The 23,746-nt window shown below is 49.5% G+C and overlaps 2 protein-coding genes across 2 annotated transcripts in view; one reads left to right on the plus strand and one right to left on the minus strand.

The window, feature by feature from the left end:
- Nucleotides 1-1,221, plus strand: part of GNAI3 (G protein subunit alpha i3) — a 56,189-nt gene extending 54,968 nt beyond the window's left edge. The window contains exon 9 of the mRNA XM_038380015.2: nucleotides 49-1,221. The gene's annotated coding sequence lies outside the window, so the exon portion shown is untranslated. The remainder of the gene's footprint in view (nucleotides 1-48) is intronic.
- A 3,736-nt stretch (nucleotides 1,222-4,957) lies between these two features.
- GNAT2 (G protein subunit alpha transducin 2) lies at nucleotides 4,958-22,731 on the minus strand. Its single transcript, XM_038379769.2, is given in 11 exon segments — nucleotides 4,958-5,229; nucleotides 5,729-5,882; nucleotides 6,071-6,092; nucleotides 12,875-12,987; nucleotides 13,323-13,440; nucleotides 13,442-13,465; nucleotides 15,062-15,090; nucleotides 15,092-15,220; nucleotides 16,135-16,276; nucleotides 17,540-17,582; nucleotides 22,461-22,731. Coding segments are annotated over 11 exon segments (1,083 nt in total). The 5' UTR covers nucleotides 22,579-22,731; the 3' UTR covers nucleotides 4,958-5,038.
- Nucleotides 22,732-23,746: the final 1,015 nt, after the last annotated feature.

Genomic DNA, 23,746 nt, shown 5'->3' on the forward strand with positions numbered 1-23,746 from the left:
TGGGGGGTTGCAATGTGTTTTCACTAACACTTGGTGTTCTTCTTTCAGTTTTTAAAGACGTGGCGTTTTGAGAAGCAAACTGTTTCTTTGCTGCCTCATGGACAGCTGCAAGCATGAACAGGACCAGGGGAATGAAAACAGCATGCAAAATTCTTGCATTCCTTAGCACAATCTTCTGTATTGGGGACCTTTTTAATTGATATGGGATGTTGAAGTTAAAAGATCTCAAAATGGAACAACTGTTAAGTGTGATTTGATCATCCAGGCAGCAGTCAGATTGCATAATCTCAAATGTGTACAGCTGTTGTAAAATTGAGGTGCTGGATTCCAGAACTTCAGTATGTAGCTTTTCTTTCTTTGATTTACAAGCCACCACTAGTCTGTTTTTAAGGTTTTTCCATCAAGAAAACTATATATAACTACTAAATTTTATTTCTTTATTTGCAAATGAATCTTGTTTTAAAAAAACAAAACAAAAAATCACTTAACTATGCACATGATGTGACCAGATCATGCAGAAAGTATTCCTCTTAGTAGGAACTCTGTTTTTAATGCTTGGTATGGTCAGTTTAATATTTCTGCAGCTATTTAAAAGATCCATAGAACTCTTATGACTTTAGCTTCAGCTGCTTCTGATGTGTAATTTGTTACCATCGTGCTACCAATACCATAAGGCTTTTAAAAGAGGTAGTGGAGGTTTCTGCAGCAGGAAAACACGTCTTAACTTGTGGTTGGGGTTTACCTGGGCTATGCTGGTTACCAGATAACTGAGATTTGTATTGGGATAGTAGCTTTAAAGACTGCTTCTTGGGTGAAAATTTACCTAGGAATGCTTCCATCTGAAGGGACAAATTGCTAAATTCCAAACTGGATGGCGCATACATGCTGCTACAAAGCTACTAAATCAACCACTTAGATCCTTGTATGTTTTTTTTTCTTGGTCTAAAGCGGTGGTGAATCTTGTAAAAGATGCCCCTTGTTCTGCATTTTACCATGGCCTTTTATGTTCAGAGACGTCTAAACTGTATTGACAGCATGCCTTTACTTTGTAAACGTGGTGCCAAATTCCCGTTTGCCATTTGTTTTTACTGTAGTAATGTTCTTAACAAGTCAGTACATTCCTTTGCTGAAACCATTGCATTATGAGATTTTTCCCAATTTGTCATGTGTACAGTTTCAATCTGTTGTAGTTGTTGGCAGTATTAAAATGGTGAGTAAACAGTTTAGCCTTTTTCTCTAGTTTACTCCAGCTGTTTCTGGAAATGTGCTCCCGTATTATGTGCTCTGTCCACATTTGTCTGTTTGCAAGAATGAGATGCGCAGCTAGTAGTGAATAGGATGGGACTAAGCAGAGATCTACTAACCTTGACTACAGGAACTCTAGACCGACTGGTCTCTTGCACAGTGCTGTCTTCTGCTGCCAGCAGCTTGGGCCTGGATTGAGATCAGCAGACATCCCATGTCACTCATCACATGTACTGGTTGATGGCAAGTCTCTAGCTAGAGTCCTAGTTCCTCACTTGAATGCAATGGAAAAAATAATGTCCAACGCCAATCTGTTACAATTGGTGGATACATGCCAGCTTGAACGTTTGCCTGGAAGTATGACACCACTACCCTGCTAGCACTTTAAGCTCCTGGGGGAAGAACCTCAGCTGGTCCAAGTTGTTACCCCATACTCTGTACCTTGCATAACATCCCTAATAAGTGGCAGCATTCAGTAGTTATTGTAAACGACTTGTTTTGATGGGGAAATCCTCTTCAACTGTCAGTGTATATCTCATACTTTCCTTTTAACCAGACCTTGTAGGATTCACTACAGCTTCACAGTGATGCCAGGAGTAGCTCACTCCATTCTTAAAACGTACATTCATGCTGATCCCTCCAATAACATCGTACACCAACATTGTGCCACCTGAAGGAACTGTTGAGTTAAGGCCTGATCCTGCAAGGGGCTGTGCTTATAAGTGCTTATTTCTTTTCTTCTTTCAGTGAGACCAAGAGTGCTCAGCACCTTGCAGCCTCAGACTATTAAAGGTAAAGTGGGGTCAGGGGGGAACTTGACTGTAAATGGCACCCACACAACCAGCCAAGGCAGCAGTGACTGGAAGTTCCACAGCGTGGCCAGACTGTCACTTGGCTTGACTCTGTGGCCACTTGTGCACATGGCTCTCGTTGGTTGCAGTGGGAGGTGTGTATGTGCAGCTGTTACAAGACAAGGGCCAGCATGGAGAACGTAAATCAGCTGCTGCTTCTGAGCTCTACTGTGGTTCATGTTTTCAGAATCAAGAACTTTTGCTCTGAGAAACCATTTTAAAACCCGCTAGCCCAGAACAAATGACAGCCAGCCATTCCATGCACATTTCTTTATTTTGGTTTTACTACAGTTTAGTTGAAGCCATGTAAGTGATTCTCTGCAGTAAACATTGAGAAGATACAAGAAACCTTCTTGTCTACAGTAATAGCATAGACTTATTTACAAATGAGAGCAGATACAGCTCTAAATAGCGGAATGAGAATCTTTTCAAGTAACCATTTCCTCTTCATATCTGACCTGTTCTCCCCCCCCCCATTCTAGATGTGAAATGTTTGCCAAACTCTAATAATACAACGCTGTCTTACTGTCCTGTGATCTTCTACAGTAGGCATCAATGAGACAGCATGTGCAAAAGTCTCAGCAGCCGCAGGTACCCTGTGAGCTGGGCTCAGTACTCCTACAGTGTATGGATAGAGAGAGAACAGGTCTAGACTAATCAGCCTTCCAGGCTATCAATACAGAGAGAGTTGGATACTAAAAATAGTCAATCAGCAGCTTAAGGCTGTAGGGACAAATTGCACCAGTTGCAGGGAACTGCAAATGTTAGTTTGTCCAATGGAAGGTTTGAAAATTTCACAATTCTTGGGGGCTTATTTACAACTGGTAAATTGGTTAGTTTCTAAAATATGAGGAAAGAGGGATTAGTTATGTTTGAGTTAAAATTAAATCCATTCCATTGTCCGCTTTCAGCAATACCTTTCAGTCCACGCCACTTACGGATTTTTTTGATGATTTCCACAAAATATAGTTGAGGGGTGGTTTTCTCTAGGATTCCACAAAGCATTGCTTTCACCTTTTCCATTTTGGTTCATAATACATTTTTTTACATGCAGCTGTGCAGAGATGTGAAACTTCAGTATCAGTTATCCATTTGGTGTCCTGAAGACTACTTGCTCTTTGGGTTCAGATCACATTGGATCTCTTATAAGCAGCAGTTTTAAAGTGCACACAGACTGCAGAGAAACTATTTTATTAAAAATGAGGAAATTACCCTGGAAATTACTGGGCTGCAGTAAGTTTAGCCTCACTGGATGGCTTGTTCTCGGAGGCGTGCAGCCATGTGCTGGGCAGGTCTTAGTGTGGACTCGGAGTAATTTTTGTTTAGTCCTCTGGCTCTGCTTCTCGGAACAGTGATGCTAAGTGGAAGTCATTTTCTTTTCTTGAGGGAGGTGGCAGGGGAAAGAAAAGGAAGTTGAATACTTTTACAACTTTAAAATTAAGAGGCCATTTTAAGAGAATTAAAATGCAATGCATAAATCCAGTGCATAAATGTCTGCAGAATATCAATATTGAGGGCAGATTCTGATTTACGTGAACAGAGCTGTATAAACATGCCTTGATCTAAATGAGTCTGGCTCAGACAGTAGCAAACAAAGTGTGAAAATACAATGGTGGTAGTAAAGCTTTAAAACAATTATTCTCAATCTAATCAGCCGCTACTATAAGAGCTGTATTCATTAGTGTTTGTAACCCCAATACAGCGATAAATCTTCCAAGCTACTGTCATGACACAATATCTTCCTTTATGTTTAAAGTGGGCGTGCCTTTATTCACAGACTGTGTGCTCTGATTGGAAAGTTGTTTTTTTGCAGCGAACAATGCGAAGGTGAAATCAAAGTGGTTTTTGTCCCTCTGCCCTTCTGCAAGCTGCTTTGTGCCTGCAGAGAAGCTGGCTGGCTGCCTTTAATTTCCGTGCTTTCCTATTTATGTGCATGGAGAGTGAAAGCTCCAAGATTGCTCATTTTGCCCCCCAGGAAACTGTTGGAGGATACTGGATGGATGTTTTTTGGAGGTAGGGGTGGACAGAGAATGCTTCAGAGATTTTTCTGGGCAGTTGGTACAAATGTACATCATAACTTGAAAATAACATTGCTGTTTGTTTAAAAACAGCATGGTGGCTAGCTAAAAGGCTGTCTAAAGCAGAACACTGTGCATAACTCATCTCCTGGACCCTCTAGCCCACTTTAGCATACTAGATTCAGCTAAAAACCCCCTTCTACGTGCCGAAATCAACCGCTGCAGGGGCTGGCAGGGTTTAAGTAGTTTGTTTCATGGGCTTTTCAAAAGGGTAGCTAGTGCTCGCAACCACCCTGCTGTTCCCATACTATGGAGGAGGAGGAGGATACTGCCAAGATGGGGGAGGGATGTTCCCATATGGAAAAAGTTGAGAACCAGTGGCTTAGTGGTAATATTGCTGCTTACAAGGGCAAAAAAGCAGAATTTTCCAGAGCGCTCGGTGCACTCACTACCAAATTCACAGTCCATTTTAGTCTATTTCACAGTCATAGGATTTTAAAAATTTCACGGTGTCAGAAGTGTAGCTGCTGGTCAGGTGCCCAGCTCTGAAGGCAGTGCCACTCCCAACAGCAGCACAGAAGTGACAGCATCATAATATGGCATTGCCACAGTTACTTCTGTGCTGCTGATGGTGGCAGCTCTGCCTTCAAAGCTGGGCTCTTGGCCAGCAGCCTCTGCTCTTCAGCCGCCCAACACTGTGAAATCTGGTCCCCCATCTACAATAGCTAGATTTCATGGGGGAGATCAGATTTCATGATCCATGACGTGTTGAATTTGATAGGGCCCTAACTATCAGTGAGGAGTCAGACCAATTGTCTCCTACCCCTCACAATGCCCGTTTGGTAGTAAAAGTGACTAAATTGTGACTTGCAATGGGCTTTTAGTTCTCTGGTTGAAGTTACAGTACCTGCAAAAGTTGGAGTTCTAGAAGAGACCACAGTCCTTGAGGTTCTCTTTGATGATGACATCCGTAACTGCGTCAAACACAAATTTAACGTTCTGTGTGTCTGTGGCACAGGTCATATGACTGTAGATTTCTTTCACATCTTTTCGCATGTTGAGATCAAGGAACTGATTCTTGATGTAATTTCCTGCATCTTCAAATGTATTGGGACCTATTTGGGGGAAGGAAATAACTCTAAGTGCTGCTGATTAGGAAGACTGTCCTAATTAGAAACTCCTCAAAGCTCATGGATCTGTGGCCAGCAGAGGAAATGTGATCCTTTGTCATGTTTTGAGAGAATTAAATGCACGTTAAAGAACAGGACTGGAGTGACAGCCCTGGGCAATGACGTGCTTTCCACACAAAAGGTGAATAGCGAGCAGACCTTTTTATTGGGGTGGGTCAGCCTTGTATCAGAACCTCTTTGTTCCTACCAAATCACCCAAAGGTGGTAATGCTTAATACAGATCCTCTCCTTTTCCCAGCTGCAGAGACCTAGTTTGATCCTAATGACTTTTCCCAAGAGAATAATTTTTCTATCCATTTGTGCCACTCATTTTTTCCCACTAATTACTCAGGTTTGATTTTTTTTTTAAACTTGGGTGAGGATGATTTGTGCCTTAACACTACCATAAATGAGGGAGGGAAGTAAAGTTTTTAGACCAACTCACCGTCGTAATCTGGGAAGCAAATGCTGAGGTGGACCTTCTTGATCTTTTCCTCAAAGAGGTCCTTCTTGTTGAGGAACAGAATAATGGAGGTGGCAGCAAAGAACTTGTGGTTGCATATACTGTTGAACAGATGCAGGGACTCGTGCATGCGGTTCTGAAGATAGACAAAAAGACCACATCACTTGTAAAGAAATTTCAGAGGTGGGCTGTGTTGTAAAGACCCTACTCTTTCTGGTTTCAGAAAGTAGGGGCGGGCAGGTCCTTGCTTGGTCAAACACGTACTGAAAGTTCTCCCCCCACTCAAGTTTCTGTGGCTTAACATGTGCAAGTCCCGATTCCTACTCAAGCTTGTTCCTCACACAGGCTGAGGCTCTACAACAGCCATTGCCTGAGCTGCTGCTAATTGTACTTGCTTTTTGATCTCCTGTTCTTTTGCTGTAACAAGCACAAGTATTGCCAAAGAGAAAGTTGTGGGTGGTTTCTATGGGAGAATATTTATCAAAATGGCCAATGATAGGAAAGTCTTGAACTGCTTGGTTAGAGATGTTGGAGGATTCTTTTTGCCTTGAGAATCCTCACGTTCCTGCTACTCAAAGCCCGGTAGCCCTACTTCTTTCTATTGCCGCACCGTAGGCAGCTGGCTGTTTTTATGGGTTCTCACAACAGCTACTGGGGAGTCCAGAATGAAGGACTTCTGTCACTCTGCACCCTCAGTGTAAATCTCTCCTAATGTCAGAAAGCTAATGCCAGATTCCTAATTGCTGCAAGGCAGGCTCTGTGTGTGGGGAAGAATCAGATGTGAGAAGTCACTGTCTAAACAGCTGAGACCCCATTACTAAAATGATGGCCAGTTCTTGGAGTGCTGTGGGAGATGGCAGTGAGTACATGCTCTGTTTCTAATGAGCTATCGCCTATGGGTCTTCCTGCAGTAACCACAAAAGGAGTTGCAGATGCTTTAGGATAGGCCGGCCCTTCAGAAATCATCCTCTCTGATCACTACAGTGCTCTTCACAAAGCAAGATCGTTCTCTTATCCTCTGAGTTTGCAAGTTAGCTGTGCTAGGAAGATCTTCCTTGAGAGAACTAGTACACACTGGCCCAAATATCTGCTATGGCACTATCATAAGCCACTTCCAACTCTACCCCCTGGTAGTATGAGCACCCCTCCAACATTAATGGATCTCAACACCCCCCAGAGGCAGAGAAGTCCTATCCCCACTCTATAGAGGAAATTGAGCAATAGGGTAGATTAGGTGACTTGCCGAAGGTCACACAAGGAACTTTGAGGTGAGAATTGAACCCAGGTTTCCCATGCCCTAGCCACTAGGCCTTTCTTCCTCCTTCTCTTCTTGCTCCCAAGGGCTTGAACGTGCAGTCTCTCTCATGCCCCTTGCTTGTCTAGAAGGGTACCAGAGTAGAGACTTTTTTCAGCATCTTGTGAAATAGTCTAAAATGCTGCCCCCTGGTTTGTCCCTTCTGAGTCAAACCTCAGAGAAGAGGGAGGAGTTCAGTCTCCCCCCATCCATGGTCTCTTGTCTGCTAAAAAGAGAACTCTCCACAAGCTGTAGACCATGTTCTCTGATTTGCAAATCTCCTCCAAAGCAGTTTGTTTTAATAACCTGCAGGGCCAGGGAGCCCTTCTGCATGAATCCATCCTGAGGGAGGAAGAGAAGCAGGTGTCCTGTGTGAAGGATAACCATCTGCATGCAGGAGGGCTACTGTGTGTTAACGAGCTGGCTTCCCTCAGAGGGATGCTCATAGCAGGGGGCAAGAGTACCAGAGGCATCTTGTTACTGATTTCTGCCTTGTCATCACCAGCTTTCTCTGCTCTTCACCCTCTGTGTGTTGTCTGAAGGAGAGGCTGAGAGCCCCTATGGAGCCAGTGCCCGGCTTGACTAGTGGCATCCGAAACATTCCCCACAGGCTGTGCTGCTCTGATTTTTTTTCTCTTGATGCTGTTTTTATGTGAAATGGGGGCTCTGGAGAGACTCTTGGTCAAGGAAGCTGGAGGCATGTAAGGGGAGCTACTGTGAAAGTCCACCAGCCCTCAGTTTGGCCTGCGGGAACCAAATGACTGGCACTGCAGGAACAAGCCTGGATCCTAGAATTAGCTCTCCTCTTGTCTTCTCTTCAAGGAAGTCCCAGAGCAAGATGACCTGGATGGATGCTCTGTGGGATCCCAGCAGTCAGAGATGGATAAAACCCTCTCCCTGCCGGGGGGCATCAAATCACCAGTGTCTGATGGAGCTGGAGTATCAGACCCTGGGGCGAAGGAACTAGACTGCAACTGAGGAGATGTGGGGCAGAGCACAGAACAGAACCCACACGCCCTATCTGTGTGAACATGGGCAGGTCTCAGTCTCCCTGGTTCTTCTCCCCCTTGCACAGGTTGGGGTCTGATAATCCGTTATTTCCGCCATGCTGTTTGTCTGTTCGGATGGTCAATGCTTTGGGTCAGGGGCTGTCTCTACTGTTGGTCCATGCAGCGTGTAGCACCGTGGGGACCCTGGTCTTGGTTGGGGCTGCTAGGAGTTACTGAAATACAAATCATCCTAAGAGTGGTGGTGGTCTGATTTAGGAAGGCTCTCTCTGTTCTTGTTTCATCTGTTACAAACCAAAAACCAGAATATGCTCATCAGTCCTCTTTGGGCCCTGTTTGAGTGACAAATCTCAGGCATTGTTCCACAGTGATGTGTCGATAGATGACATTTGGAACAAATTGATAAACTAAACAGTAATAAGTTACCAGGATCAGAGGGGATTCACCTACGAGTTCACCCATGGGATTCACCCAGGAGCTCAAATATGAAGCTACAGAGCTACTAACCGAGGTATCAGAGTAGCAGCCATGTTAGTCTGTGTTCTCAAAAAGAAAGGAGGACTTGTGGCACCTTTAGAGAATAACAAATTTATTTGAGCATAAGCTTTCGTGAGCTACAGCTCACTTCATCGGATGCATTCAGTGGAAAAACTAAATGCATCCAATGAAGTGAGCTGTAGCTCACGAAAGCTTATGCTCAAATAAATTTTAGTCTCTAAGGTGCCACAAGTACTCCTTTTTCTTTTAAGTGAGGTACGTAACCTGTGGCTTAAATCATCCTCTGTACCAGATGACTGGAGGATAGCTAACGTTACACCTATTTTTAAAAAGGTTCCAGAGGCAATCCTGGCAATTACAGGCTGATAAAACTAACTTCAGTACTGAGCGAAGTGGTAGAAACTACAGTCGAGCAGAATTATCAAACACGGCTGAACACGATTTGTTGGGGAATAGTCATCACAGTTTTCTGTAAAGGGAAATCATGCCTCACCAATCTCTTAGAATTCTTTGAGGGAGTCAACAAGCATGTGGATAAAGGTGATCCAGAGGATATAGTGTACTTGGATTTTCAGAAAGCCTTTGACAAGGTCCCTGACCAAAGGCTCTTAAGCAAACTTAAGTAGTCGTGAGCTAACAGGGCAGGTCCTCATAGAGCAGTAACTGGTTAAGACAGGAAATAAAGGGTAGGAACTGCTTGGCAACAAACTCATAGATTCAATGGCCAGGAGGGACCGTTGTGATCGTCTAGTCTGACATCCTGTAGTGCACAGACCAGAGCTCTGCCCCACATCGTTCCTAGAGCGGAGCTGTTAGACAAACAGCCCACTGGCAATTTACAAATGGTCAGTGATGGAGAATTCACCATGACCTTTGGTCAGTTGTGCCAATGGTTAATTACTTGCACTATAAAAATTGTATGCCTTAGTTCCAGCCTGAATTTGTCAAGCTTCAACTTCCAGCCACTGGCTCATGGTAGGCCATTCACTGCTAGAGTGAAGAGCCCGTTATTAAATATTTGTTCCCCAAATCGGTATTTATAGACTGTGATCAAGTCACGCCTTTACCTTCTCTTTGTTAGGCTAAATAGAGCTCCTTGAGTCTGTCATAAGGCACATTTTCTAACCCTTCAATCATTCTTGTGACTCTTCTCTGACCCCTCTCCAATTTATCAACATCCTCTTTGAATTGTGAACTCCAGAACTGGACACAAGGTTCCAGCACCGGGCACTCCAGTGTCAACTACAGAGGGAAAATCATCTCTCTGCTCCTACTCAAGAGTCCCCTGTTGATGCCTTCCAGGATGGCATTAGCCCTTCTGGCCACAGCATTGCACTGGGAGTCAAGTGCAGCTGATTGGGGTTTATGGTGGACAAATCTTTTTCCATCTCTGCTTCCCAGGGTAATGAGGGTGCCCCTTGGAGATAGGCTCCAGCTGCAGTTGGGAGCCAGGTTCAGAGTGGTGGGGTGGATCGGGCCTATCTGTGGCTGCCTTCCCCTGCATTGCTACACAAAGTGAGCAAGCAGTGGGTGAATGGACAATGATTTTTCCATCCATCAGTTATGTAACTGCACATATAAGCAGCAGAATTATGAATAGCTTTCCATGGAAAAACTGCCAACTGTTCTAAGGGATTTCTTCAGCTATGGGTGCACCTGTTTAGCTGCAGCTTGCTGCATGGCTAATTCTGCAAGCCATCGCTGACTCTCTGATGCACTTACATTCATTACAGGTGCATCACTTCCTGTGGATTTGTTTCACTCATAAACCTCAGTTCCTCCCTACGCTGTCATCTGACCTTCAGCAACCAGGGCAACCACTAACTGAGGGGAACCCTAGCCTCGTGAAGTCAATGGGAGCTTTGTCATTGACGTTAGCGGGGCCAGGATTTCACCTGTTCTGTCCCCACACAGGATGTGGTAATTCTCCCAGAGTTTCTCAAAGCTGCAGTCTTGGCCATGCTATTTGGCTGTTGTGCTTTTTTTTCTAGTTCCTACACAGATTTTAAAAACAAAAGAGGTCATCTAGTCTGACCTGCACAGCACGTCCAGAGAACCCCACCCAGGGATTCCTGCACCCAGCCCATAGCTTGTGGTTGAGCTATCACAGAACTTTTAGGAAGAGGCACCCAATTTTGATTTAAAGACTCAGGCTAGATTCACAAAAGAATTTAGATTCTCAAACCCCCACTCACCTGTTGCTTAACCCTGCATGTGCCTAAATTCCTCAGCTTCCACTGGTGGACATGTGCAAAGCCGCTAATCCCTGAGAGCATTGAGCTGCCTGCCCGATCCTCAAGCGAGGTGTTACCCCACCTGTCTCGCTTGCTGTGCCCAATCTCATGGACATGCTCGGCGCACGCTAACCCACAGAACACCTGTATTCAATTGCTCAGTGGTTCGAGCACTCACCTGGAAGACCTAGGTTTGAATCCCCCTGCTTCATTCAGAGCAGGAACATGAATTTGAAGTCTCCCCGAACCTCAGCTAAGTGGCCCTGACTGTCAGGCGCTGGCGTACTCTAGGGGCGAAGTGTTTTCCGTTTCTTTCTGGCGAAAGCATGTTCTTTAATTGTGGAATAGTGAAATAGTCGACTGATTGCCAGGGAGAGAGAGACTGGTAAGCCCAGGGGTTATTGCACCCAACTCCTGGGAGACCCAGGGGTCCCATGCCCTGCTCCAAGGACAATTTAAAGTGTTTCAGACAAAAGGAGAACAGCTTCAGCAGAGAGGTCGGAGAGGAGACCTGCCCTGGAACACGCCTCAGGCACATAGCTGGGAGATGGATGACAAGGGTCCAAGTTCCTGCTCCGGATTAAGTGGGATTCAAAGCTGGATCTCCCACAGGCCAGGTGAGAGTTCTGCCTATTGAGATGGCATCCCAACCCCATGGAGTTAGGTCACTGAGGCAATGCCAAGCCCCTGCTCGTCTACTGGCCAGCTTAGGTGGCTCCCTGCTCAGGTTGCTGGGTTTGTGATCCCATTCTTACTCAGCTCTCCCGATGAATCGTATAGGGAGCCTGGGGCCCATGACCCAGGGGCTGAGGATTCCATTGAGCAGCTGTTAAGCACTGCAGCGCTTAGTCCTCTAAGCCCCCCATGCCAACACTGTCCAGGTAGGTTGTTCTAACGGTTAAACATCCTGGCTGCTAAAAATGTGCACCTTCTGTCTAGTCTGCATGTGTCTAAGCCGTTGGGATCTGTTTGCCTTTGTCTGCTAGATTAAAGATCCTCTGCCATTGGAAACCTCCTTGCTCAGGAGCTTCCAGGCTGGGATCAAGTCACCTCTAACCTTCTCTTGGGCAAACTAAACAGAACTGAGCGTCTTTAGGTTTCTTGCTATGAAGCAGGTTTCCATGCTTGTGACTCCACGTCTGAGCCCTTCCCAATTTCTCCTCTGAACTTTCCACGTTCGCTTCCTAGGTTTACAGGTTCTGAAACCGATGTGGCAATTGCTCTGCAGCAGGGAGATAGGGCTGAGGATAAAAATGCCAAGCCGGCCGTCCAGGGCCCTCTGCTTGCTTTACAGATGTTCCATTGAATCCAGCCCCATGCTAACCCTGAGAGGTAGGTGCTATGATCGCCTCTGTCAGTGAGGGGAAGCTGCAGAACAATTGAGTGGTTTTTTTTCCCGAGGGGCCAAGCACCCGCCACACCTATTGAAATCAGCGAGGAGTGCGGGTACTTCTGAAAATCCAGGCGTCAGAGATCTGCCCAAGGTCACACAGGGAACAGAGCTGGGAACAGTATCCAGCTCTCATACCTCGTGCTTTAACCATAAGCCCATCTTCCTTCTATTGATTTCTCATGCCCTCTTAAAGGCAAGCCATTAGGCAGGCCTCACTGAAAATATCCTTTGCCTTAACCAGCTACGGATGGTCACTGTGCTACTTGAATTAGTTTTAGTTGCCAGCTGTACTGGCTGGAAGACAGGCATTTATTTTCAGACATGAGTTAATCTGATGTCAGGCAAGTGCTATTTTGCTTCCTGGATTTGGCGTCCAGGAAAGCAGCACAGGTGGTAAACACGTGAGCTGACATTCAAGGCTCTTCACAGCTCTGTTGCTTGCCAACACCACCCTGTATTCCAGGCAATACATGCACTTCATACCAAGCAAGTGTCTGTGCTGGGGAGATGCTATTTTTCTTAAAACCTGGGCGTGGCTCTCAGATGTCACCCAGCTGAGCTGGGAGTTTTGTCCGTTTCCTGGTGCTCTGAAAACGGGGAGAGCAGCTGCCCAGCTGGACTCTGGTGACAGAGGACATGGTCTCAGTGCCATCAGCAGCTAGGGATTGAGAGAACATACCCTTCAATCATCCTCTACCAGACACCATGTCATAGGCGCTGAGGGCACCACAGAAGATAATGCAGGTCACGCCTTCGAAGCAGTGGATCCACTGTCTTGAGCTCATGACACGCTGTCCTCCCCACGTACAAACATCCTGGTGGAGGGTAATAAGTTCTGCTGTTGTTAATAGCCCCTTCCCAACCAGAGCACCGAACACACAGGCAGTCCCAGCACCCACAGCAGAAACCCACCCCTGCCCGGTTGGGATGTGGCAGCTGTTTATATGAGTTGCAGAGGGCCAGATCCTTAGGCGCTGTCAACTGACGGTGCAATGGTGCTCTGCAATTTACACCAGCCAAGAAATGTAGCCGTTGAGGATGGGATGTAGGAAGACTCTCCAGCCCATGGAATAAATAGCATGTATCCCAGCTGGAATTTGGCCAGGATACCTGGGTCAGTGATGCCACCAAATGGGGGAGAGGGTACCACGTGCATATATGCTCACCTGAAGTTAAGGTCTTTGCGGCGAACTTGGTCATCTATGATCCCCGTAGTCTTCACTCGAGATCGTAGTACATCCTGTTCATTGGGGAGTAATCGGGGCTGTGATCCGATCCCGCTGGTTCAGGTAGCTAGGCAGGAATGCCAGAGAGCTGTTGGGAGCAGCCCTAAGGGATAGGGAATATAGCCATCGTGCTGGGGAAGGAGGTCTGGGGTAAGGTGTTATCAGTGAGCTAGCAATCATAGGAGAGGACAGTGGGAAGGCCAGCAATTCCGCTAGCCTGAGGGAGAGGAGAGGTCTTTCTAGCCCAATGTAGAGCAAGAAAATCTCAGTTCATGACTAACCAGGGTCAAAAAGTGCATATCCCTTCTTACCTGCATTGCAGCAGCACCTAGGAGCGTGGACCATGATCCCCTTGTGCCAGGTGCTGAACACACAGGGGTCTGCTATATCCAAAAGAACGGACCATCTACTAAGACAAGGGGACACTGATGGAGCAGACAGACAGGTGGACCCTGCTGTGGGAGGTGATGGAGCAGCTCCGTTAATGCTGTGGTCTGGAAAGCCCATAACCTTAAGTTCCAGCAGCCACAGTTGCTCCTCCATCCTGCTGTTGAATGGGGACGGTGCAGCTGCCACAGCCTACGAGGGAGCTGTGTGCAGGCGGGGGTTTATGGGTCAGAGAGATGGCCTCACATTTGGATCACGGCGTGAAAAATGGACGTGTGTTCCCTGCAGTATTCCCTGTAATGTGCTCAGACCTCTGCTCTGCAGCCGTTGTGCCAGGCTGTGGCTCTGTGCCCTTGAGAACTAACCTGAAGGGACAAGTTGCAATGGTGTTGACACCAGCGTGTGTCTAGTAACCACTGTCTTCAGTGGATTTACGCTACTGTGAGCAGAAGCAGCATTTGGCCCTGAGCTACTGAAAGCCAAGCCTGAAATACCTCATTGGCCTTAGATAGTGCAGCCTGTATAGTACATGAGACAGATTATGTCAGGCATCTGACCACCACCCTGGCATGTGGGCATCAATTAAGGGTACAGGAACTAGGCTGAATTCGGCATCGCTTGGTTGGCTGGGTTTAACAGGGCTTTTTGCGCAGAGTCAAGTAATGGTGGTGACGCAGGCAGGCAGCCCCCGCAACAGCAGTGATAGTTGCATGTCAGTGGTGTTTAGGGGCTTTGTCTGACACAGCAGCACTATCCAGTCCATGGGGATAATCCCTTGTGTTCTCTATCTTACCTGGAGCATTCTGGGCTAAGTGGGAGCACAGAGGACCTTGCTTGTTACATAGGGAATTATGAGAGTGCATGCAACTCGATGCTTCAAAGCCATTCTGGTCTGTTTTGCTTGTCTTTTAAACGCCCTTTAAGGGGCATGTACCCTTTCTTTGATGACAGGCTCTCTTGGACTCAGTGCTAAAAACTTCCACCGGCTTCAAAGGGAGCAGATTGGCCCCTTCAACCTGGAAGTTCTCCTTCCCTTCCCCTTGGCTGCTGGTGAAAAGCCGAGTCCAAGTTGCTTTATGTGGCAGTAAAGGGTGGTGGTACCTGCTCCATAAAGACATCAGTCCCTTCAGCACCAGGCAAAGGGGACGATTCAAGGTACTAAACTCCAACGATGGATGAGCCCTCTGTGTCCCAGTAAGTGCATGCCCAGCCCTGGAGGGTTCTCACTGTCTGGCAGGTGCTTTTCCTAATGACTGGGTCATAGGGACAGACTTACTAGGAAGCGGAGTCATTGAGCTGGTACTCAAGCTGCTCTGTCAAAACAGGCCTGGACTCCCGCATCTTTCCACAGCTTTTTTATACAGTCTACTAGCTCCGGGGGCATGGTGCCCTCCTCGATGGAATCTGCCAAGTTGCACAGCTGCCGCCCATCATCCTGTAAGAGACAGAGGCGGTGAGCAGGATGGGGCCAGAGATGGGCATGAATGGCAGACCTGCTTTGGGCCCATCTGAACAGGGTCATGTTTTGTGGGATTTTAATTGGATTTTGAATTTAAATTCTACCCCCACCTAACCCTGCTGATTTTCAAGAACAGCTTCCCCAGAGAATGTGGGGAAACATGTCCAGAATCCTATCTGGTCAGGTCAGGAGTGGGGAACTCAAGCTGCTCCCAGAATGCTTTCCTTAACCAGTAGATGGCAACACACATAGCAGTGTGGAGCTGAAACAACGGAAAACCAAACTCCTCATTCCTCTGCGAATAAGAAAGGAGCAGAACCCTCATCTCTAGACTCTCCTTCCCCACAGCTCCTCTCTCCTACACTTGGATGTCTTGCCCTGCCCTTCCCTTCCGATCTACATCACGAGGAAAAGGAACCAGACGACTGCCCCTTGCCCACCGAGTGGCTTCTAGCTTGCACTAGCAGGAGTGAATGAGAGACACAGGCTCTGTCTACACCACAGCCTCCCAATCCTGGTAGATAGACTTGAGCAAGCATGCTGAAAATAGCACTGTGGATGTTGCAGTTTGGGCTCGGGTTAGCCCCCTGACCTTAGACCCAGGGAGTCAGGTGGGCTTGGACTTAACAGCTGGCCTGAGTGTCCACACTGCTATTCACACACTAGCTCCAGCGAACACCAGTGAACCTCCCCCTTCCCCCCCCCCCCCCCAGGGGCTCAGAAGGAACAACCTTCCTCTCAGCAGCAGCTTCTCCCAGGACTCCTGCATATCACTGGGAATTGCAGGCACTCGAACAGACGAACACAGGGGGACCACCCACCCACCCCTCCGCCGGCCCCTGGACAGGGGCCAATCAGATGTTCCAGTGGTGGCAGGGCAGTGTACTGACCCCTCTCCCTGGTTCGGCGTAATCTATCCCCAGCGTGGACATGGCTCGGATGATAGCCAGGATTGACTGCAGCACGTTGCCATAGATGATGGACTTGAATTCCAGGCACTCTTCTTCCGTGTAACCATCTTGGTGGATAATCCTGTGTGGGGAGGGGAATAAAACATAGCTGTTAGCAGAGATCACAGCCTTGCTTCCCCTGGCAGTCCTCTCCCTGCAGCACAGATATTGGCACCTTGCCCTCTAGCCCAAAGGAGAGGCAGTGCAGGGACTGAAATGTGCCAGCTTGGCCCCTGCTTACTCCTAGGCTGGAATGCCTGCTGTTTCCCGGGCATAGCTGACTTTCCCCTTGGTGCTGGCTGGGGTGGGGTGCGGAGCGGAGAAACCACACCACTGCACACTGGAGGGGGAGCCTCAGTGGCATCTGCTAGCAGTATCTGACAATGCGTCGCCCCATGCAGGGGAGAAAGGGCGTCCCTTACACCCCTACCGCCCCTGTGCTGGCATGCAGCCCAGCTCACAGTTGGGCCGGTTGTGATCTACCCAGGTGCCTTGCAGCCAAGCCAGATACAACGAGTGAACTCCCTCCATGGGCTGGCTCCATGAAGACCAGAGTATCTGCTTTGAAAGGCAAGCGGCCTGAGACCCATGGCATGGATTAGCTCGCTGGCTCCTGGACTGACCACGCATGGCTCTGCCTGTGACAGAACCTCAGATTCATAGGGGAAGGTCAGATCGCATGGGACCTTCTGCAACTGGACTCTGCTGATGCATAGAGCTCACTTGCTCCCTGTGTAACTCTGTGTTCCCTGCCCCTCCCCCCCCAACCTCCTGGGGCTTACGTCAGTGACACAGCATTGCAAGGAGCAACGCACAAAGGGGGTGTGATGCCTGGGGACTTGCAGCCTGCTGTTTGGTATGGCTGGCCATGAACTTGCCACCAGTACCCCACATGCCAACAGTTCACATGGGATGTTCCCATACTTCATCCACTCCCTGGGACGTTCCACAGGGTACGGTGCTGAGATGCTAGATCTGCTGTCTGTCTCTGCCGATATCCTTGTCTTGAGGTGTGTGGGAGGAATGAAACTTCCCCCCCCCCCACCCATCACTTGTAACTGAGATGGCACATGAAGAGACGCCAGCTGCCTGATCAGTTTGTGCCTTGAAGCAGAAGCCCTGGGCACCTTTTCCTGCTAGCCAGCGTAACTGCAGATGCTATTTTTGAGTTGTTTAATCCCTTTTTATTAATCTTGCTAAGCTATTGCCAGATGGCAGGCAGCCTGGCCCAGCAGCAGTGTAGGGGTTAATCACACTATATTCATGCCCAGCTTAGGCTCCTACAAGGAAACCACCTTGGGCTGTGTTCTGGGCAGCTGACCTGCAGCCCTACCATGGTACTCACTTCATCTGTTTGACGATTGTGCTCTTGCCTGACTCCCCGGCACCTGGAAAAGAGCCGGAGGAAAAGTTTGAGTGCCAGCATTCAGAAAGAGAGAGACACGTGCGCCTTCAAGGGGACAGCAGCTCTGGAGCACTCGGATCCTTGGGCACTGGGACTAGCATAAGGCCCTGGATCTGCAGCACTCAGAATGCAGCATCTATCCTGCTCTTCACTCCTGTCCCCCCTACGCCTTTCTCTGAGGCTGGCCCCTCAGACTGTGTAGCACGGAAGGATTTCTCCAGTGCAGGGTTATTTAGTGGCATATTAATGTGGATCAAACAGTTCAGTTGATCTGGCCCCTGGGCTCCTAAGAGCTCATCAAGAGCCCAGCCCAGGGAAAGGCCTTGTTTTGAGGGAGTGGTCAAACTGGGTGTCTAGGAACCAGGGATTGAACCTGCTTTTGCAGAACCAGCTGGACTCTCCCCTTCAGCACCCCCCGTCCCCCCGAGGTGCTCAGCTCCCCTCTCTGTGCGCTGATGGTGCCCGCCCTGAGCGGGATGAGCTGGGCTCTGGGAAGGGGAGGCACACGTGGGACAGCTGCACTTCCTGCACTGCCGCTGTTCCCTAGCATTGAGCCAGTCCTTGGAAGACTCCGTGCCAGCCAGCTGCAAGTCACGAAGGCCTCACTGTGTGGAAGTTGGGCCAGGTGCTTCTAGCCCAAACCTGTCTCCCTGCCCAGGGTTCAAACCATCTTGTGCCCCGTAGGGTAGGGGATGAGGAAAGAGCTGGGCAGGTGGGGTCTAGAGATGAGAAGGCTGAGGGGGAACATAACATATGTAAAGGTGGTTACAGAGGGGCCGGCGCTCCAGTGCTCTCTATGGCCACCGAGGGCAGGACAAGTAGCAATCCGCTTACTTGGCAGCCAGGGGGGCTGAGGTTGGATTTTTTAGGAATAACTTTCTACCTGCAAGGCGAGTTCAGTGCTGGAATAGGTGGGCTCAGGAGGCCGGGGGGCTTGAAAATAGCCATGGGGGTGGGCCTGCCTCAGCATAGGAGGATCCTGTTGAGGTCCCTTCATGCCCTGTAGTTCGATAGGGGTATCTAGCCTCCACCACTTGGCTGCCCTAACTCTCCTGTCCCAGCTCTCGCCTGACTGTCTGGTATTCAGATCCTTCACTACTCTCACACCTCCAGGATACATCTGCCAGAGCAATACCCTGCAGCTTCCATCGTCCTTCCACACCCCCTTGCCTAAGTCTGCAACCCCCCCCTCCATCTACCTAACCCCCCCTGCAGACTATCTGGTGCATTATCACTGAGCCTCTCTGCTCTGGCTCCTGTCCCACCCACTCCTCTCAGTACTGGGCCTTTCTGGTCTGGTGAATCAGGGGAACCTTCCAGCCACCAGGCCCTGCTGCCTGCAGGGATGGATGAACAGCTTTCTCAGGCCTAGGGAGACCCCCCTGTGCCTTGCTCGTGCCCCGTTTTTATTCCTCAGAGGCTCCCCACGGGCTTGACTCATTTCTCTGGCCCAGGAAGGCTAGAGATCCCTCCCTCCAGCAGTGCTCAAAGGCTAGCCGCTGGGAGGAGGCACTCGAGCCATGCCCCCGGCTGCTGTCGTCGGCACAAAGGACCTGTCATTGCTACGGGGTCAGGGGACCTAGTTACTCCATAAGCTCCCCAGCAGTAGAACCCTACACAGCAAGCCGGGCCCGTGTGTCTGTCATGCTGGGACCATTATACTGTGCCCCAGCACGGTAGAAAGGACCATGTCGGGCGGCCTGGACTCAGCCTGGAGCTGGGATTCCCTGCACATAACGGCCTCAGCCCTTGGGCACACCCAGCCCAGCCCCGGACTTTGCTTTTCTTAACCTCCCCCTCCTCTCTCCTGCCTCCATTCTCATCGCCTGCCCTTCGATTCTTGTCTGCAAGCACCGGGCATCGCCTCATCTTATCGCTTTAAGCAGCTTATTCCAAACCAGGAAGCTGCTTAGAATTAGGGCCTAATCACGCTGATCCCAGCCTCCCTGCTGTCACCTGGATGAACCTTGCAGTGCTGCGCAGAGTCAGGCGCAGGCTTCCAACCCCTGCAGTGTGAGCGGCAAGGCAGCTGTGTTGTAACGTAGAACTCCAGGGAGCATTCGCCCCAGGAGCTGCGAAGGGCAGCTCTGGGCTGAGACGGCCCTGCTGGCCTTTCTTTGCTCCTAGGAGCCGGGTGGGAGGCTGGGTTTCCAACAGGGGCTTCTAGCCTCAATCTCTATTCTCTGCTCAGGTTCCATGTTTCCTAAACCCCCACCAGTCACCCTCTGGAGCAAGGGTTTATTCTGCTGCCTTCACGTGGGTGCGGTTCTGACGCAGACTTGGAGTTCTCTCCAGGCATGGGGGGTGAGCATAGGAATCACAGAGGGTGGCTTAGAGCACCCTGAGCTGCAGACCAGGACTGAGCCCCAGTGATGAGTTCCTGGGTGGAATAGTGCAACCTGGTGGCCCCCCAGAGCATTGTGTGCATCTAGTCTGAGCTGCTGCCACACCCAGGCCAGAGACCTCAGCCAGACATTGCTGCATTGATCCCATCTCTTCAATGTGAGCAGGAGCCTTTCTTTCAGGAGGAGATGTCTGATCTTGAGTAGAAGAGGGTGGTGGTGAATTACCCTTGCTGATTGTGACACTAAGCGGAGATTGGTTGGAGGAGCCTGTCACTGGGGGGTTTCCCCCGCCCATGACTATCCAGTGGCCTAACCTTCACCCTCACACCTGCTCCCTACCTTCTGCATCTCCCGTGTCCCCTCCCTGGGACCTATCCATCCCTCGCGCCTCCCCCATAGCAGCCTTGAAGAAGACACTTGGGCCCCTGCTGCGACCAAGCAGGGCCCCTCTTAGCTGACTTTATGTGCCCACGTGTAAGATTTGGGTGCCCCAGACTTCGCCATGTGCCAGAGTGAGCAGCAGCTTCACCTGGGCAGCACAGGCCCAAAGGAAGCTGTGCTCTGAGCTGGAGCCAGGGGAACGGAGAGGGGACACTGTAGGAGAACGAGAGCAGGCTGAAGAATCCTGCTCCATCACGGCTTTAGAAAAACTAAACTGTGTGTGCCCTCGGCATCTTCTAGCAGGCTCCCTAGCCTCAGCAGGGCTGGGCTGGCAGTGAGACCTGCCCCAGTATTCTGCTGTTTGCAGTACTCAGCTCATGGTCTAGGGCCTGTAAAAGGGCTGAGAGAGGCACCCAGTCCAGCAGTGGAATCACCCCATTCGCTCCAGCTTGCAGCTCGGAGATCAGCAGGATTGTGAAGCCTCTGGCTGGTGACTCAGTAATGCACACTCAGAGCACAGGCCCTTCTGTCACTGGGATATTAGGCTAAACTGAGGCTTTTAGTAGTCAGGTAAAATCAGTGTGTTCAGAAATAAAGTCCAGCCCTTTCTATTCACTCTGCTTATGGAGCACTGAGGGTTTTCTACCATCAAGCAAGTAACAGATCCAATTACCAATCTCTGCCTTTCTCTAGACCAGAGCTCTCAAAGCACTTCATCAGTGTTTAATGAGCTGCGGGTTTGATCCTGCAATGCCTTGCTCACCAGAGTAGCCTTGCTGCCAAATCCAGCCTTTACACCTCACACACAGTATGAGTGGGGGTAGGGATAATACTGCCATCCTGTTTTACAGATGGAGAATCTGTGGTCAAACAGAAAAGGAGTACTTGTGGCACCTTAGAGACTAACAAATTTATTTGAGCATAAGCTTTCGTGAGCTACAGCTCACTTCATCAGATGCATCCGATGAAGTGAGCTGTAGCTCACGAAAGCTTATGCTCTAATAAATTTGTTAGTCTCTAAGGTGCCACAAGTACTCCTTTTCTTTTTGTGAATACAGACTAACACAGCTGCTACTCTGTGGTCAAACAGTGAGGCTGCAGCAGAGCTGGGGCTAGAACCCGGGTGTCCTGATCCTCTGTCCTATGCTTCAGCCACTAAACTCTCATGTGAAGTGAAACATTACATCTGTGTCTTCGCTTGTCATTTTTGACCAGAACAATGACTCTCTGATCAATTCCCTTTTCACACATGGCCCTTGGTGAGTCACCAAATCAATCCAAAGCCCCCCCACCCCCCTGATGCTGAAAGACCCAGGTATGTAGTTACCAAGTGGTGACACCAGCCACAGCCATTCCTATTTCCACTCCTCCCACCCCTTCTGGAATGTTAGAAATAGATTTTAATCCCTACTGAGGTGTTGCCCCCTTCACCCAGGCTTCTCTCAAGAGGGTGTTTGTGGGCTCTTGTCACATCTGATTGGCTGAGGAATCTCCGTGTCCCAGCTAATCGCTTCAGTTAGGAAGTTATCAAGCTAACGAGAGCCCATCTGGTGCTACTTAGGAATGGATCCTCCTCTCAGTTGGAAAAAAATGAGAAAAACAACAACAAAAAGCCCAGTGTGGCCATATCTCTGAACCCACCATGGACTGAAACAGCCAGACCAAGCCCTCCTGCCTTGATCCTGGGCTGTGTTTCATGCTCCCGCTCCTCTTCCTTCTGTCTCCCTTCCCTTGGCCACCAGCAGATACTGCCATTTTCTAATCCCTTCACATAAAATGATTGTCCTCAGGCCCAGCAACAATAACCCCAGTTTCTCCTTTCTTGCCCCACCTCCCCTAGCTTGGCATCACAACGTCTCATCTGGGGGTTGCCTTTTTCCCAGGCTCCGCTTAACCAACAAAGAACTGAAGACTGGGTTGGCACAGGTTAACCATCCCCCTCCTACCCTACATTGATCCCGAATCACCAGAATCCCCTGTTGGGCCATTCTCTGCAGACTGCACATTTATTAGAGCTGGTCTCCATGCATGTGAGTGGTACAGAACCACTTCTCTGCCCGCTCATTTCTGGATCCACCCCTAAGAGCTGAGGGTGCCCCAGGCAAGCTGCAGTGTTGCCCAGCTCCCATGCTTACCTAACAGGAGCAGCTTGACTGTCTTCGCCTCCTTGTCTCCATCTTCCTGGAGTTTCTTCTCCAGCTCCTTGGACCTTTTGGCCAGTTCTTTATCTTCAGCGCTCGCTCCACTCCCCATCTCGGCGTCTTCCTCCTCTAACTCCTCGAGCTCCTCTGTCTCTTCCAGCTCTTCAGCCTGGGTCGCTCACCCTTTACGGGGTGGGGAGAGAGAGAGAGAGAAAAAATATATCTCTTTGCCCAACCCCGCACAGCACCAGAGAAGGGCCGCACGCCACAGCCTGACTCTGGAGTTCCACGCCGGACTGCTGCTGGCCAGAAACTGCTACGAAGGCAGCCTGGGAGCCCTTCACCTTGCCCCTCTCCCTTAATTCCCCATGGATGACCCACTTTCTGTCCTGTGGATTGGGGACTTTTTATCTCACCATGTGACCTGGGAAATCCAATTAAATGAGCCCAAGATGGCAAAGATTAATGCCTGGGAACAGAGAACACTGGACGAGGCTGCGGGTGGGGCAGAGAGGTTCATTATGTAAGGGGGGAAGGGAGAGTGACCCCCATCCTGCAAGCACACAAGGGAAGGAATCCCGCTGCTGCAGGGGCCCTGTGGTGTGTGACTTGGGGGGGCCCCAGGCCAGCCGCATAGAGCTGGGGAGCTCTAGATGAAAAATGTCAGCCAGGGCCTGCTGGGTAAACCAGCCTTCTCCTTGCTGTTGCTCCAGATCTGAAAGAGGCTGTTTAGCAGCAGAGGGGAACAGCCAGCACCCTAGCAGAGTAGCACGGTGATGGGTGCATTAGAAATTCATCGATCGTTGGCTAGCTAGTAGTTTGCACACTACATAGCTTCTGTCAGCTGAGCTCCTTGCCCACCCCAGGAGCTCCTGGCTCCCCTCCATTCCCCCCACAGGTTCTTTGGGTGCCACTCTCCCAGCCCCCTCTATTTCAGGGACTCCTCCCACCCCTCCCCCATGCCAGCAACTCTGTGTCCCCCTCCTTCCCCTTTCCTCCCACGTCCTCCATTCCCTACTTTCCCACCATAGCAGGGACTCTGTGCCCCATTCCCTTTTCAACATATGACAGTAGCTCTGTGTGCCCCACCTTCCCCAGACCAGGGTCCTCCATTTCCCATCCCCAGCCAAGGGCTCTGTGTGCAGTCCCATGCCCCTTCAGTCCCCCAAGTCTTATTTCTATCTAGGAGATAAATAATTCAAGAGGTCACATGTTAAAGTCTCTTGGGAGGATGGGTAGAGCTGAGCTGGCTAGCAGGGGTTGTGCTGGAAGGTGGCAAC

Source organism: Dermochelys coriacea, chromosome 21, assembly GCF_009764565.3.
Source record: "Dermochelys coriacea isolate rDerCor1 chromosome 21, rDerCor1.pri.v4, whole genome shotgun sequence".
NCBI classification, from domain to species: domain Eukaryota; kingdom Metazoa; phylum Chordata; order Testudines; family Dermochelyidae; genus Dermochelys; species Dermochelys coriacea.